The 17,251-nt window shown below is 38.8% G+C and overlaps 1 protein-coding gene across 1 annotated transcript in view; it reads right to left on the bottom strand.

Annotated features, from left to right (window-relative positions):
• Window positions 1-21: 21 nt before the first annotated feature.
• Window positions 22-17,251, bottom strand: part of LOC137195932 (E3 ubiquitin-protein ligase TTC3-like) — a 40,200-nt gene continuing 22,970 nt past the window's right edge. The window contains exons 27-45 of the mRNA XM_067608659.1: window positions 16,918-17,193; window positions 16,792-16,829; window positions 16,619-16,675; window positions 16,210-16,289; window positions 15,970-16,125; window positions 14,741-15,374; window positions 14,558-14,626; window positions 9,238-9,387; window positions 8,599-8,738; window positions 8,420-8,488; window positions 8,233-8,329; window positions 7,418-7,521; window positions 7,240-7,324; window positions 6,803-6,904; window positions 5,272-5,498; window positions 4,893-5,007; window positions 4,245-4,376; window positions 3,162-3,254; window positions 22-2,071 (exon numbers count right to left, since the gene is read on the bottom strand). Of these exons, the coding sequence (XP_067464760.1) occupies window positions 1,961-2,071; window positions 3,162-3,254; window positions 4,245-4,376; window positions 4,893-5,007; window positions 5,272-5,498; window positions 6,803-6,904; window positions 7,240-7,324; window positions 7,418-7,521; window positions 8,233-8,329; window positions 8,420-8,488; window positions 8,599-8,738; window positions 9,238-9,387; window positions 14,558-14,626; window positions 14,741-15,374; window positions 15,970-16,125; window positions 16,210-16,289; window positions 16,619-16,675; window positions 16,792-16,829; window positions 16,918-17,193 (2,735 nt within the window). The 3' untranslated portion in view covers window positions 22-1,960. The remainder of the gene's footprint in view (window positions 2,072-3,161; window positions 3,255-4,244; window positions 4,377-4,892; window positions 5,008-5,271; window positions 5,499-6,802; window positions 6,905-7,239; window positions 7,325-7,417; window positions 7,522-8,232; window positions 8,330-8,419; window positions 8,489-8,598; window positions 8,739-9,237; window positions 9,388-14,557; window positions 14,627-14,740; window positions 15,375-15,969; window positions 16,126-16,209; window positions 16,290-16,618; window positions 16,676-16,791; window positions 16,830-16,917; window positions 17,194-17,251) is intronic.

Raw genomic sequence — 17,251 nt, 5'->3', positions numbered from 1 at the left:
GATATAATGAATATGACCAAAACTGTTTAATATAGTTTATTATTTTCTTTTATTGTCATAAATATCACGTTTTAATGTACATTTTGGCATTTTACCTGTGAAGTTATACAGTAACAAACATTAAAGAGTTTACAATGTACCAGGAGTTTCAGGTTGTCTGTCAATCGGTGAACCCAGAACCATAAACTGTGTCACTGAATGTTATTATTCAAAGTATGTCCAAAAAAATGAAGACGGTTCAAGGTTCACTTATTGTACTAGCTTTTTCCATCATTGCACAGTCTATCAGCAGACGGAGTTTGCTTAGTTGTCATGGAGATGCATCCTAACAACTACTGACAACTGTGTAAACTCACTCAGCTGATGAATGTATGATATGGTTGAAAGTGCAAGGAAAAAGTTTGTAAGTGGACCTTGAGTTAGGATTGTTTTGTTGAATTACTAGGACTGACATTTTCAAAATTAAAGGAATAATTTAACATTTGAGGAAAATGCTTATTTGTTTTCTTGCCAAGAGTTAGATGAGAAGATCTATATCTCAGTTTATCTGTTAAATATGAAGCTACAGGAGATGTGTAGCTTAGCATAAGAGTAAAACAAGGGGAACAGCTAGCCTGGCTCTGTCTGAAAAATAATATATATTTCTTTTACTTATCAGCCTCTCTAAAGTTTCGTAATGAAGACATTTTATAATCCATGAAATGTAAAAACAACATATCGTGGTTTTGCAGGAGGTTGTGTACTTGACTATTTCTTGGCAGGGAGCAAATAAGCGTATTTCCCAAAATGTTAAACTATTCCTTTAGCTTGCAACATTTGGACATTTACAGAAGTAAACTGTAATAGTTGATTTGTCTACTAGTGCAATGAATGAAATGCAGTTAAGACACATCTCTGATCAGTTACTAATTTATGTACACAAATTATTGAAATATTAACCCTTGATAAACACTGTTCTCCATTGTTCTGATTTTGAGCAGAAGAAATAGCACTTTGATGTAAAGTTATTGTTATTCAATGAGCGTTGTGTTGTGTAGCCTGTATGTAGCCGTGTAAACAAGAAATCACCGCACTTCATGGCAGTAAAGAAGTGCAGCGTTGGCAGGGTTTCCCCCAGAAAAGTTGTTAGGCCCGGTGGCAAGCATCATTTGACGGCAGCATTAAGGTAGGGCCCTCTTGTTTCTGATATAACAGAATCACAGCCTGAATTGCGGATAACAGTGCAGACTCAACGGGGCCCTACCTACATCCATACCTACAAGTCAATGCTAAAAGCTGACTGGAGATCTGAAAATATGACTACGTAATGTGTTGTTATGAATAACTAATTTATTCAACACACATTTTAAAAAAATAAATAACTACTGCAGTCTAACGAAGAATGTGACAATGTACAGTCTTGGAATGCTGTAACAAAGGCCTGAATTGCTGGAACAAAAGAGCTTTCCAACCATTACATGTATGTTTCCAACCAAGCTGCATGAATGAAACGCTAGAGGACTTATAATTTGAAACTGATATACGAAGTGGCTGCATTTGGCCGACTAATGGTATAACTTCATCACTCAGTCACGCAGCATTTGACAGACCAATAATGTAACCGCCCCGCTGTTGCGGTCCAGCTAAAAAACATTTTAAAAACACATTTAAAAACAAAAAGAAAAGAAATCCCTGATGTTTAGGTCCGGGGGGCCGCCAAGTTTACAATACACTGGCAGAAACCCTGGTTGGCCTTCAGAAATTTCTAATCTTTAATCTGAGATGTGACAGATGAGCATCCAACACAAGACATTTCTATTTCCTTAAAGTGTGAAATGGAATGGAGCCTCCCTAAACTGATGATACAAAACCTCAAGTCAACACATTTTTACAGTTTAATGAAATAAATGGAAAAATAAATAATACAAGATAAAATCAGACATGGGTAGTGAGGGATGAGGAGGAGAACATGGTTAAGACATTATGGTGCTTGGTGTCTCCTGCCGGGCAGCACTGGGAAATCATCAGGCAGCAAGGCGTGATCTCGGCAGGTGGGACAGGTGCTCTGCTCCTTCAGCCACGACTTTATACACTGAACACAAACAAATCAAACGCTGTCGAACCGCTGTCACAGATCACACATGAAATCTAAGACTTGATACGTTTACTGTAACTTGTTTTGATAGAAACTGGAATTAATTGTTGTAAAAAAAAAAAAATTGATAATGTATTCATTCATTCACTGTTTACTCTGAGGATGATTCATAAAGTCAAGTTTAGGCAGTAATCTTCCTGCTTGCTTCTGTTTACACAAGCTTGTATGGACTCCAGCTGAATGACTCTGTGCCCTGTGGAGTTTTTGACCAATAGTAGCTCTACAGACCCATGTTTTTACAAGTGGATCCTCATTTTGTTTGTACTGTGTACACACATCAGAAAGCAGGTTCCTGCTGCAGATTTTAGGCTATTTCGCTGATTAACAGCTGGTGATGTTAACTGGAGAAAAAGACTGCTAGGCTAGCAAACAAAGCATTATGTAAAATATTAAAATCATGACTGAAGCAATATTTTACAAGGAAAGAAATTCTTTTGTATGTTACACATGTTTCTACACTGAGCGTTTCAGACGCGTGTTTCAGTCTGAAGGAACATACACGCTGTTACTTTAATCAATCCAGCTGTCTACACATCCCGCGCAACAAAAGCTTATTTTTAGGCTTCAAGTCTATTTTCCATGCTTAAAGGACCAGTGTGTGGGATTTAGTGGCATCTAGCAGTGAGGTCGCAGATGGCAACCAACTGAATATCCGTCCCCTAACCCTCCCCTTCCAAGCATGTAGGAGAACCTATGATGGCCACAAAACTCACAAAAAACATGAAAGGCCCTCTCTAGAGCCAGTGTTGGTTTGTCTGTTCTGGGCTACTGTAGAAACATGGTTGTGCAATATGGCGGGCTCCGTGGAAGAGGACCCGCTCCCTCTGTAGATATTAAGGGCTCATTCTAAGGTAATGAACCATGTACAGGAAATCTAACAGGTGATCTTAAACTGCATCATGCAGTTTTGAAATGGTCTGTTAAACCCATTTCACATTATTCCAACTTTGAGAACAACAGGAAGGAGGACTAATAAAATCCTCCCCTGGTGGTTCACTACAAACACCAGTACAGTATTCACCCTCACCTCCTTGTGGAAGCTGTGTCTGCACTCCAGCACGCAGATGTCATCTGGACTCATGTCTTCGTGACAAATGATGCAAGGATCCTCCATGTTCAGCTGCAATGAACACACACACACACCAACACACACAGTCAGGTCCAAGTACCTCTGCTGCAGAGATCACCACAATACACACTGAGTATATACTGTATGTATTATAAATACATATTCAAATATATATTCAACAATTGGTGGATTGCAAGTTAGGGTTCAAATATTCTCCAGTTTTGAGATGCAGCAAAGGCCGCAGCAGCAGACTTGTTCAAAGAAACACTACATGTGCCTTTATGTGCAAAAAAGTCCCTTAAAGGAAAAGTCTTGCCGTTTTTCTACTACATGGCACCGGCTCGACTCAACTTGTACCCCTTCAGTGTGGAGCGGGGCATGCAGGGCCGTTGCTGACTGGTGAGAGAGAGAAAGCCAGCACGGCGGTGGTCAAGCGAGGAGAGGGAGCAGTGGTAGAGAGAAATCAGTGAATGAGAAAAATTACTGACCTATCAGTGGTCTGCAGTGTTTTCACATCATCTTTTAGTATAAAGCTCAGTTTGCTAAGAACCTCAACAGAGGAGCTACCAAAAAAAGTACCAGGTACTATCCACAACTCTTGCTCGATGGAAAACCAAGAAAGGTGAGCAGAGTCAATTTGAGCTGGTACCATGTAGCAAAAAAGGGCCTAAACTTTTTATGTATCTTGCTATTGTTGCCTGTTTTATTATTTTTTAATAAAATATAGTATGTTTGAATTAGTATGTAATGGGAATTTATTTATATACTTTTCTATGTATCATAGGTGAAACAATTAATCAATTATGTAATAAATTCATCTTTTTTCCCTTTAAAATCAACAATATCTTATGAGTGCTCTATGACACAATCAAACAAACAGGTTACAAACACTGATTGCTAAGTGTTAAAATGTTTGTTTAGTTTCTTTGTCTATTACCTACAACTCTGCTCTTTGTTGCTACTTGTCAAAGAACATTTTCATCTTCAAAGTCGAACCCTCAGACTGAAGCCAGTTTATACTACTGGATGTTTTGGACTTACTGCATTGGAATGTGTGGCTCTTTGGGGTCCAAGATGCTGCCAGACAGGAGTCGAGGTTACCAAAGGGGGCGTAGCATGATGAGCTGGACTCCTACACCCCATGGCGCTGGCTTTGGCAGAATTCAGCTTCTCCTGAGAGGGAAAAAAACAACCAGATTGTTCCAGATGACAAATGACTGGACTGTCAAAATCAAACACTAGAGGCCCTCTGATCTGAGACCTGAGCAGGCCAGGTCCAAATTACCTTAGTGGCCTGGAAATTACATTTGAAAAAGTATTCTTTTTAAAGACAGAATGTTGCATGATGGGTTGTTTGACAAGTAAAAATTTGTTGAAAGTGTCTACCAACATCTGTAACAACTGCAGAAACGGACTGGAGACCAAATCATCTATAAAGCAGCCAAGAATTACTGGAGTCACAGAATTTTACAATGAGGAGCTCAAAAAAAGTCTCAAAAAGCCCGACAGGAGAGTTTGAATATGTGACTGTTTTTAAATTTACGTTCTGCTTAAATGAAAATCATTTATGTTTAAAAGAGAAAAGGCTTCAATGATGATTACTATTCTCTCCTAAGACTAATAGCATCTTCTCATTTATGCATGTCAGGTTTGGGTCAGATTCCAATCAAACCTCTACAAAACACCTACCTGATGGTCCAGGATCAGCTGGGTCACTCCACCAACCACATCCTGCAGCGCCATGCTGGTAAGACTTCCACCGCTGGATGAACGCAGCTCCTGAACAAACCTCATCAAGTCCGACCTGAACAAACATTAGTAAATTAATTTTGTTTTGCATGAGGAATGAGGAAAAGTCCAAATACTCGTTGCTGTGGTGTTTCCTTCTTTTGTTTAATTCCATTTATTCTCCTGCACCAGTGAAAAATGTTTCAGCATTTTAATAAAGCAAGAATCCCAGGGAAAAATGTAAATAATAAGACCCTAGAAAAAAGCCATGACGTTGCTTTATTTAATAGCTGATGCAGTCACAAGCGTGTATAAGCTGGTATCAGTGGCCCAGTGTTACCTTGTATAGTCAGGGAATATGGTGGCCAGGCGCTCCATAGCCTTCTCAAACACAGTGCTGTGTGGATGCTGCAGTGTCCTGGTCGGAGGTTTGTGCTGCATCTTAGCCACAGCAGCCGGCGCCTCTGCTGCAGCTGCAGCTGGAGCTGACTGCTGGATGTGCGGGGAAGTTCTGTGAGAGGCTGTGGCTGAAGACTGAGGAGTAATGTCTTTGGCTGCCACCGACAGCTGCAACATTCACACAAGACAGGAAAAGAGTTTAATTTCTATATTTCTACCTGTAATTAGTCATTTATAGTAAATTGAATATTTTAAGTCCAATGGAAATCACATCTAATCATCCCTCTTTGTAGTCAAAAATACTGTTATGTTTTTAAAATATTCTGCTAGAATTAAAATGTAGAAATAAGGTCATTCAGAAATATTGCACTGAGCCATGCCATGAATGGCCTCGAGCAGTGTGTTTGAGGCCATTTATGGCAGGGTGTGAGTGTTTTTCCACTGTACAGTTAGGCAAAGTGGTGTACTTTGATATGTTTGAGGTGTGCTGGTCATAAACTACAGTCTAACATCTAACAGCTCACTGTGGCTGTTTCTGCCTGTACTATTCCTCTCTGCAATATGCAAAACTGATCTGCCAACCAAACAGTGCAGAGTATGTCCATATCTGGTTGATTAGATCTGTTTTATTGACAAATAGCACTGCTAATGAAGGTCTGCTAACTCTGTGTTGCCGGTGGAAAACTTTTAATGTGAAGCAGGAACAATAGGGAACATTGGATATACATCAGCATTAACTTAACACTGCTTCTGATACTGCTGATATAAGAAAGTACAAACAGGAACGCAGGACAGAATCTAAACTCCAGACCACAGAGACTCAGTTAGAAGCTACAAAAGTACTGAGAGCTGAACAGAGAGACTTTTAAAAGTATATTTTTCTCTCTGGCATAGCTATCACCTGCCATGAGGTCGAAACGCTCGTCATCACTCCTTGGCAAGGTGCAACTAAAATGGGTTGATGGGAAAACCCTAAAAGTAAACCAACTACCGTAGCTACACATCATGTACGCACAGTGTAATGCTAGTGGGGATTTTGAAAAGGATTACACCAACATCTAATCGGACCAAGGTGACAATTTCAGGAATATTTACATACGGTTTAGCTATGTAGCCTGATAACTGACATTTTCACTAGTGAATGTTTGTTTGGTGACTTGTTCAACAAGCTACAGGAAAAGACATGTTCATATTTGTAAGTTAGATAAGGAGGAAACATTAGCAGGGAAGCTACCCTGTATTTTTATCAAAACTATCAACTGTTTTGCCTAGAAAATGTCAAAAATATTGACAAAGTCAAATATTAAGTTACTAAAGTCCAAACTATTTTCTTCATATTGCTTATTTTGTATAACCAAGTTATGTAAAACCAAGACAACCAGCACATCCTCACATTAGAGCAGCTGGAAGTATTGTTGTTAATAAACAGTAAGGTGTTTTACTGGTTGGACTGATCTGGTGAGACGTCTTACCGGTTTAACTGATGGTTCAGGCTGTTTGGTGTTGTTGACTGGAAACAGCTCACTGACTCTTCTGCCATTCTTCACTTGATCCATCTGCTCCTGGTAATGCATCTGTGGACCACATAAAGACAATTCTCATTTAAACACACATCATAAGATAGGTGTCCAACTCAACATGGATCATTCATACTATAAGTCCTAAAAACTTAAACTATTAGGTTGTTTTCAGCTGTCAAGTCGGTCATCAATATGGAGGCCTGAAGTCCTGAAAGATTATATTTTTTATCTTGTGTGCACAAATGAATAACTTGTGTAAAGATATATAACAAAAAACTCTCCTCTCTGCCCCAGTGCAGTGTTACTATACTGTAGTTTAAAGGTATATAAATGAATGAAATAATATAATATTCTTGATATAATAATATAGTGGCAACAGATTCATGTACCTCAGCAGTGGAAATTTTCTTTTCAAGTTCTTGGACGTTGGCTCTACAGCTTTTTCTAGTCATTTCCAGGTCTTGGGATGGAAATCTGGAAAAGATGAACATCACCACACATGAATCTGATACCAACCAGTTCATCTGTACTCCATCTGATGAGACGCTGTGATGTCACTTCACTTACTTGTGTGCCACTTCGTCCAGTTGGGTCAGCAAAGCCTTGGAGTCTGCCAGCTCTCTGTAGGGGCCGTACAGTCCCTGGTCCCGGCTGCTCTCCGCAACTGACAACTGGAGGAGCAAAGACAAATAGCTTCATGTGATTTACTGAGCATTAAAAGTGAAAAAATAATACATTTCTTTAACAACCTGATTACAGAAAAGCTTTAGCAAAGTTTGTTTAGTCATTTAGTGTGTGTGAATGAACACTGACTACAATGAACATTAAGTTTTCAGTGTAGTCTGGTTGTTAACTGATAAATTTGTCAGCAATAAAGTGTTTTGTTTCTTTTTATTTCATTGGAACCTTGTGGACATTATCATTTATTTTTTTGGTAGAATAATAATAAATGTCAAGACAACACTGTCATCACTTAGTGTCTAATACTGCAGCACAATGTTGTCTCATTCAGTCCATGTTTTTACTAACATTAATATTCCTCATTTCATTGCTCTGCATCACTTTGTGACGTTGATCATGTCACTTTAATGAACTGGAAAAGAATTCAATTGATTTGTCAAACGCAGACTGTTGAAGCCTCAAATTAGCTCCAGCTGAACTTGATGCATTTTCACACAGAATGAGGACATTGGATTTTGTTTTTAATTACTTACACAGGAGGAGATCTCTTTAGGGCCAGTATGAATATGAGGAACATTTGCAGTAACTTTTCCAACTTACATGTGGGCATGTGAGTATCGTTTTAAGAAAAAATATGAACCTACTCTTTAAGACAAGAACTAACTTAAATTGACCAATTAGGGTCAAGATCTTGGACCTACCTTAGCTGTGTGAGACCTCCTGGAAGCTCTCATGAACAAGGCTTTACATCGCTTGATCTCGTCCTCCAGACTCATCTTCTCAGCTGCTGACTGATTGCTGAAAGAACAATAAAACAGACTTAAAGGAAAACTCTGGAAGAAATTTATCTAATGTTTTGTTAACGATCATCACTCTCTCACCACTTACCTCCGCCCCAAAAAATCTGTCAGCTTTCCGTCATAGCTTTTTTTCTTCTCTCTGATGTTTTGGGTGAGACTACACACGGAAAAAACACAAATATAGAAGAATTATTAGAGATCAGTCTCATGTTTCTTCAGTCATGATAAGTAATAATTGTAAGTAATTTAATTCATGTTTGCTCATACCTCCCGTGTTCCTCCACCAACTTTTCTATCTCCACCTTCAAGGACTTCAGTACCTCCTGGTTGGCTTTCTTCTCCATCTGGTCCTTCTTCACCTCCTCTTCCAGCTTCTGCTGGAACAGTGCCAGCTCCTTATTGGTCACCTTGACAAGAGAAATAATAAAAAATAAAGTTTATTTATATGTCATAGCACTCAAAATCAGTAATTACAAAACACCTTACAAAGACAGGCATAAAACGAACAGAATAAAATACCAAATACACATACCTTTCCACATATATAACATTTAGGACCGCAACTAACAATTATTTTCTTTATATTTGATCTACAAAATGCACAAAAAGATGAAAAATGTTGATCACTGTTTCTCTAAGCTCAAGGTGACCAACAATCCACAACCCAGAGGTATTCAGCTTACTATCATAGAAGAATAAAGAAACAATTTAGGAGCTGGAATCAGATCATTTGCACATTTTTTAAATTGAAAAATGACTCAAAATGATATTTAAATAGTTGGAGATCAATTTTCTGTCGATTGACTAACAATTGTAGCTCTAATAACAATAAAACAAACAAACAAAACAAGACATTTGATCATTCTGGTTGAGCGTATCTTTCATGATAAGTGGTTTTGGACCTACTTGAATGTTGACAGTGATCTCCTTTATCTCTTCCTCAAAAAAGGCGATTTCTTCTTTGTGCTTTAGATTGACTTCGTCACAGCCATTTTCCATTTTACTGATGTCCTTCTTTAACTCCTTGATGCTCTTTTCTTTTTTATGGATGTCACCCTGAAGGAATGAACAAGCCCAAAAGATAACATCATTAAAACAGTTGGAGATGAATATATATTTCTTCTTTCATGTTGTGCTGTTGACATGGTGTACTGAGCATTTTTTTCTACGCTGTACAAACAAAACTAAATTCCACTGGCTCTGGTTGTGTGCCCATGAAAGGGTAATTAACCTTAAATATTTTTTTACACTGTACACATAATCACAGAGGTCTATGTTGGCATACGATGTTAATACAGGTGATTTTTCCAACAAAACATATATTTTGTGCAAAAACTACTTTTTCTGCTCAAAATTAGTTTATTTCTGTCTGCCTGAATATGAAAATTGGGCAAGTAGGCAAGACTCCGAGGTATATTTCAAAGATCAACTGCGCAGCAAGTATAAATATTAGAACAACGGCTAACTGTAGCCTCAGTTTGTGCTTCTCACACAGAGCTGCTGGTAGTGTTAACAAACCTGAGAACAGACAGCAAAAAGGTGATGTTGTGCTACTCAGAGAACTGTAATTATGCAAATAACTCAAAGATTTATTCCTTTTCTGTGGCAGTAAACAACACATGGGCCCGCCAATAACTAACTGTGCTATATTCAGAGCTTAACAAGATATTCAGAGCTGACGATGGTAACATTTACATGATAAACAGCAGGGCTGCGGCTATGTACTGTCACTCCTCCACAGACACTCACAACAGAGAGCTGCTAGCTCAGCTACAACAAAGTTACAACACAGAAACTGTTAGTATGATTTTTATCTGGCCCTATATACTTTACTGATTTTGGGTGTTGGACATGTGACATAAACATTCCAGAGTCTGCATGTCACCTTAGGTAATATGGTATAGCCCTTCGGGGGGGCCTTAGAGATACAAACAATGGGTCCATGGTCAAGTTTGGAACTGTTCCAGATGTGGTATGTTGTGACACATAATATGTTGTGAGGTAGCTGTCAATCACTTGATGGATGGCTCCCAACTGAAGTAGTGCCCATGGAAAACATGTTATTCATGTGATAAGATACAGATGTGTAACCCCATATAAGCTATGCATCGACAGTGGTACGTTGCCCAGACCATCTTTGTACATGGAATGGACCCGATGGCCATCGTCTAATAAACGTCTTCAGAATAAGAACTTCGCTTTCACTTTTCTAAAGTGCTGTCACTCCCACAATTTTAACTCCTCAAGCACATATCTTGCCTCAGTATGTTACCACAAGCCTCCTCTCTCTCAAAATGTAAATACATTTCACATAGGACTTATAGTTTTTGAGATCTGAACCCTAATTGATAAAGAGTCCCTGTCATGTTCTCATTGACTGCAATACAGTCTGCAGGATGTGTGTCTTCTCTCACTGCAGTTTCTTAAACTTACAGATTCTCTCATTCTTCAAACACTTTTTACACATATCATTCATTCTCATGTTAAACCAGTCTTGCTTTCACTAATGATGTACAAATCTCTGGGCTTCAAGCTCTAGTTTGAGACAAATACATTTTCATCGTCAAAATGGAGATTTTTTCCTCTCATTATTGGGAATGTCTGTTGGCTCAGTGGTTTAGAACACTGTTCTCTGATCAGCTTCACCTTAGACGACAAGTTTGTGTTCGATACCCGCTCACTGCAGTGCTCCTCATAATATTGCTCTCATGTACAAAGTTGCTTCACATCTTTATCATGTACCATAAGTCAATTCCTCTCTAGCTTACTTTAACATCATTATCTTAAGTGTGGATTCCTATTCTTGTTAAATACATCTTTTCCAATTCCACAGATCCAGTCTGAGTAGTCCAGTGGTACAAGTTCGGATCACCTCTTAACTCCTTTTAGATACAAAGGTTGTGAGTTTGAGTCCCGCTTAGGGCGGAACTCAGTAGATTTGAAGGATGAAGGAGTCCAGGTGATGTCAATCTGCTTGCTGAGCTGAACTGCTTTTTTGTCAATTTCATGCAATTGACAGGCTAAATACCAGAATCTGGCCTGCCATTACTGTGTGACATGTTAGCTCAGTGCATAGCATGTCTGTCTTACAAACATGAGAGTGTAGGTTCAATTCCACCCACTGCTGATTTTAATCTTGCTATATTTTTCAATAGTGTTCAGCTTCCAGTTATAGAATCTAAATTCACTTTCAGCAATCACAGGCAATTTCTACCGAAATTGCATTTTCTAGTTGTGTGATTGCTTCCAGCAATCACACATTGTTCTTCTCAGTCTTTATTCTTATTCCGTCTTCTATACGTTTTTTGCCGCGTTTCAACTGCTGCATACTTTGCGCTACAAAAACCATTCAACTGTCAATCTATGCAACTCATTCATCAGATGTGTGCTTGTATTTTTCTGAAATGTAACATGTTTCAGCGATTTTATATAATTTTTTAAAACATTAAAATTTATAATGGCAGTCTATGGGACGAACCGTCCAACTGAGTTGGAACCTTGGTCACTTTGACACTCAACTGCTCAGAAGTCCCTTATCATGCAGACACCATTCAAACTGTAAAATGTTCACATAACTTTGAACTTTCAAAGTTATCAGATTGTTTAGTGATATCTTTTATAATTTTTCAGCAATTTAAGCCAAAATTCAGGGGTTTTCAGACTTTTTCAGGTCTCACCAGTGTGTCATGTGATCAGGCACAGTGGAGAGCACAGATAATTTTAGACCAGAAATGTTTTTCTAAAGTGCTGTCATTCCCACAATTTTAACTCCTCAAGCACATATCTTGCCTCAGTATGTTACCACAAGCCTCCTCTCTCTCAAAATGTAAATACATTTCACATAGGACTTATAGTTTTTGAGATCTGAACCTTAATTGATAAAGAGTCCCTGTCATGTTCTCATTGACTGCAATACAGTCTGCAGGATGTGTGTCTTCTCTCACTGCAGTTTCTTAAACTTACAGATTCTCTCACTCTTCAAACACTTTTTACACATATCATTCATTCTCATGTTAAACCAGTCTTGCTTTCACTAATGATGTACAAATCTCTGGGCTTCAAGCTCTAGTTTGAGACAAATACATTTTCATCATCAAAATGGAGAGTTTTTCCTCTCATTATTAGGAATGTCTGTTGGCTCAGTGGTTTAGAACACTGTTCTCTGATCAGCTTCACCTTAGATAACAAGTTTGTGTTCGATACCCGCTCACCGCAGTGCTCCTCATAATATTGCTCTCATGTACAAAGTTGCTTCACATCTTTATCCTGTACCATAATTCAATTCCACTCTAGCTTACCTTAACATTATTACCTAAAATGTGGAGTGATATGCTTGTTTAAAACATCTTTTGCTGTCATACATAGCATGTGTGAATAGTCCAGTGGTTTAAGCTCATGTCATTTCTGAACTCCTTTTAGATCCAAAGGTTGTGAGTTCAAGCCCTGTCTAGGGCGGAACTCACAACCGGAACTAGAGTTGAAGGATGAAGGAGTCCAGGTGATGTCAATCTGCTTAATGAGCTGAGCTGAGCTGAACTGCTTTTTGTCAATTTCATTCAATTGACAGGCTAAATACCAGAATATGGCCTGCCATTACTGTGTGACATGTTAGCTCAGTGCATAGCATGTCTGTCTTACAAACATGAGTGTAGGTTCAATTCCACCCACTGCTGATTTTAATCTTGCTATATTTTTCAATAGTGTTCAGCTTCCAGTTATGCAATCTGAATCCGCTTTCAGCAATCACACGCAATTTCTACAGAAATTGCATTTTCTAGTTCTTATTCCATCTTCCGCAAGTTTTTTGCCACGTTTCAACTGCTGCATACTTTGCGCTATAAAAACCATTCAACTGTCAATCTGTGCAACTCATTCATCAGATGTGGGCTTGTATTTTTCTGAAATGTAACATGTTTCAGCGATTTTATATAATTTTTCAAAACATTAAAATTTATAATGGCAGACTATGGGACGAACCGTCCAACTGAGTTGGAACCTTGGTCACTTTGACACTCAACTGCTCGGAAGTCCCTTATCATACAGATGCCATTCAAACTGTAAGCACAGTGGAGAGCACAGATATTTTTAGACCAGAAATGTTTTTCTAAAGTGCTGTCACTCCCACAATTTTAAATCCTCAAGCACATATCTTGCCTCAGTATGTTACCACAAGCCTCCTCTCTCTTAAAATGTAAATACATTTCACATAGGACTCATAGTTTTTGAGATCTGAACCTTAATTGATAAAGAGTCCCTGTCATGTTCTCATTGACTGCAATACAGTCTGCAGGATGTGTGTCTCCTCTCACTCCGGTTTCTTAAACTTACAGATTCTCTCTTCCTTCAAACACTTTTTGCACATATCATTCATTCTCATGTTAAACTAGTCTTGCTTTCACTAATGATGTACAAATCTCTGGGCTTGAAGCTCTAGTTTGAGACAAATACATTTTCCTCATCAAAATGGAGATTTTTTCCTCCCATTTTTGTGAATGTCTGTTGGCTCAGTGGTTTAGGACACTGTTCTCTGATCAGCTTCACCTTAGATGACAAGGTTGTGTGTTCAATACCCACTCACTGCAGTGGTCCTCATAATATTGCTCTCATGTACAAAGTTGCTTTCCATCTCTATCATGTACCATAAGTCAATTCCTCTCTAGCTTACTTTAACATCATTATCTAAAGTGTGGATTGCTATTCTTGTTAAATACATCTTTTCCAATTCCACAGATCCAGTCTGAGTAGTCCAGTGGTTTAAGTTCAGATCACCTCTTAACTCCTTTTAGATACAAAGGTTGTGAGTTTGAGTCCCGCTTAGGGCAGAACTCAGTAGAGTCGAAGGATGCAGGCGTGCACAGCTGACGTCAATCTGCTTAATGAGCTGAGCTGAACTGCTTTTTTGTCAATTTCATGCAATTGACAGACTAAACACCAAAATCTGGCCTGGTATTGCTGTGTGACATGTTAGCTCAATGCATAGCATGTCTGTCTTACAAACATGTGGGTGTAGGTTCAATTCCACCCGTTGCTAATTTTAATCTTGCTAGATTTTTCAATACTCTTCAGCTTCCAGTTATGCAATCTGAATCCACTTTCAGCATTCACACGCAATTTCTACAGAAATTGCATTTTCTAGTTTAAATATGTTGGGATGGAGGGAGCTTCCAGTATTTGAGTGTGTAGTTTAAAAGTGAAGTGATAATGTATGAAGCTATATGGGACTCACATGGCAGCTCTCAAAACGCTCATGAGGCTCCGTATTCACCGCTACACTCCTCGTGTTCTCTGGACATGTCTAAGAGAACGCAAAAAAAACCAAAAACATTTTACACACAATTTCAGCATTCATTCACGTATTTACATGCTCCATCTGATTTAATTAACAATCTGATAAAACGTTGGTATCAACCTGTACTGCTTCATGTTTCTTGAAAACGCTTTCCTCAGATGTCACTGAAGCGATTCCACCTGAAGATGAATCAGTCTCCCAAACACCAACATCTATCTCACTGTCATGAGAATCCAGGTCCTCATAGCCATTAGGCAAAAAGTAAGCAGCATGCTGTTGACTGTCAAGGCCATCACTGTTACTCCAATGGGAGAAGGGATCAATCCCCATCAGAGTTCCTCCAATAGCTGACTGGACAAGTGGAGGAGGTTGCCTGCCAAATGCATAAGGATTTGGGAGGACAGGATAGACGTCAGTCTGTGAAGATGAATAATTGTTCATATAGTTTGTGAACTCCGGATCATAACATGTATGCAAATCAGGAGGTGAAGAGTTTGTGTCAGGGTCCTCTAAGTCATCCAGGTCATCCAGGCTGCTTCCATGTTCAGCCTGCTGCAGGGAAACGGCGTGCTTAGCCAGGCCGATACTCCTCCCCATCTTTATGAAGCGAAGAGACTCCAGGAGGAAGCACTCAAAGCCGCCCGCTTCTTGGATCTTCAGCTGAGCCACACGCGGGAAATTTTCAACTTCACCCACCAGCAGGGGGTCCTCAGCAACCAGGGGTCCATGCTCTTCCAAGATCTGGGCAAAGTAGCTGCAGTAGAAGAGAGAGAGAAGTCAAAATGAGGACATGGAACACATGAGACAGGGTTTCTGCAGCATTCACAAAGATAAAGACTATTTAAGAATTTTCAAGATCTTTTCAATACCATATAGATTTCAATACTGGCCAAAGTATGAAAGTATAATAAGAAACCAGTAGGGACAACAAGGACTAGATTGATATATTATAACTTTTTCAGTGCTTTCCTGAAGTATGTTACAATTACATAATTAATAAAAATAATGCAACCTGGACTCGGACAAGGGGCTCAAAATGGAGAGATGGATTAACCTATTAAAAATTATAATGTTTTCTAACTGACACTTGCCCATTACGAGTTGATGAGCTTCCACTGTCACAACAATCCTACTAATGAGTGTGTGACGTCTCCTGACATTGAAATAGTTGCAAAAGAAATAAATTTCCCATGAGGTTCATATCTTTTTCCATATATATATTATATTTCCATATAATTTTCTTTAAGGCTGCAACATCAATATTCACTCCCCTCTCCTCATGACAACAGTCTGAAATCAGCCCAGGTTTAATTATTCATGTAAAACATGGAAATGTAGCTTGAACGTACTCATACAAACTCTCTTTTGTTGGGTCTGGGTTGTTGTCCAAAATCTTTTTAAAGTGACTTCTGTGTCTCATGCTGTTGTACTGCTCCTCAAAATCGGTCACTTGCTCTCTAAGGTGACTGGGTACACTGAATGGATCAACAGGATGAAGGAATGATCTGTTGACAGAAAGCTCAACGTTACAGAACAGTTACAAATCTGCAGGAGACAAGCTGTGTGTCTACTTGGATGATGCAACTTACAAAGAGTCATCTTCAAAAAAGTCTTGGTCCCTATCGTCTCTTGGCGTTACACCTCTCATCCCAGACAAAACAATAACACCCTGAGAGGAAGACAAGAGGACACACTTCAGTGTGATGATATAAAACCATTCTCTTTACTGGAGCTAACATGATTAATTGTTTTAAATATATGTTGATTGACAGAAAATTAATTGCAGGGTTTCTGTTTTTTTATAATGTATTATTAAGATATTTTTTAAACTACAGCAACAGTGAGGTGGCTTGGTAGGAAACAGATATAATAGTTGGAAAGCTACCTACTGTAGCTTGCTAGTTAAGGACAGAAAGTTTAACAAAGATTAAAAAGTGATGAAAAGTGATGAAAATATAACTGTTAGTTGTAGCAACAACTACCAAAACAACTCCTGACCTTTGGTTCTTTCTGTTTCTTTTTCCTGCCTCGACTCTTAGTCTTCATAGGAGAATTCTGCAATGAAAACAAGTTGAAGTCAAATCGTGTTTAGTTTAGTTAATGCAGAAATGAACATCTATCCTGTATATCAGTAATTTATAGTCATTACACTTTGGTTTCTCATGACTTACATTTTCATCAGACTTTTTTAGGACTGAACAATGTCCATCTGAAAAACAAAGAACTTAAAGTCAAATCATGAGGTCAGGACAAAAAGAGCAACAAATCAAAGGTTAAGTCAAGTTCAAAATACGTACCCATCATATCAAAATACTCATCCAATATAGTGTGGCAAGAGTCATAGTCATCCCTATGCTCCTCCAGAGTCCAGATAAAGAGTCTCATGTCATGTGGTGGGGCCTGTTTTAGGTATTCAGTCACAGTCAAACCAATGCTTGAAAAAAGTTCAGGCCTAACACCTATTTTCTCTATAATCATCTCCTGCAACGGGCCAAAATTGAGGAGAAGAGCAAGGTTCAGCTGTTCCAAGTGTTCTGCGTTGCGCTCAATGAAGAATTTGGCAGCATTCAGACCTAAAAGAGAGCAGCAGACAGTTGGTCAGGATTCACACCCTGGCACTGATGTAAAAGT

Source organism: Thunnus thynnus, chromosome 13, assembly GCF_963924715.1.
Source record: "Thunnus thynnus chromosome 13, fThuThy2.1, whole genome shotgun sequence".
Lineage (NCBI taxonomy): Eukaryota > Metazoa > Chordata > Actinopteri > Scombriformes > Scombridae > Thunnus > Thunnus thynnus.
The sequence above is the reverse complement of the archived record's forward strand: the minus strand, read 5'-3'. Positions and strand labels throughout refer to the sequence as shown.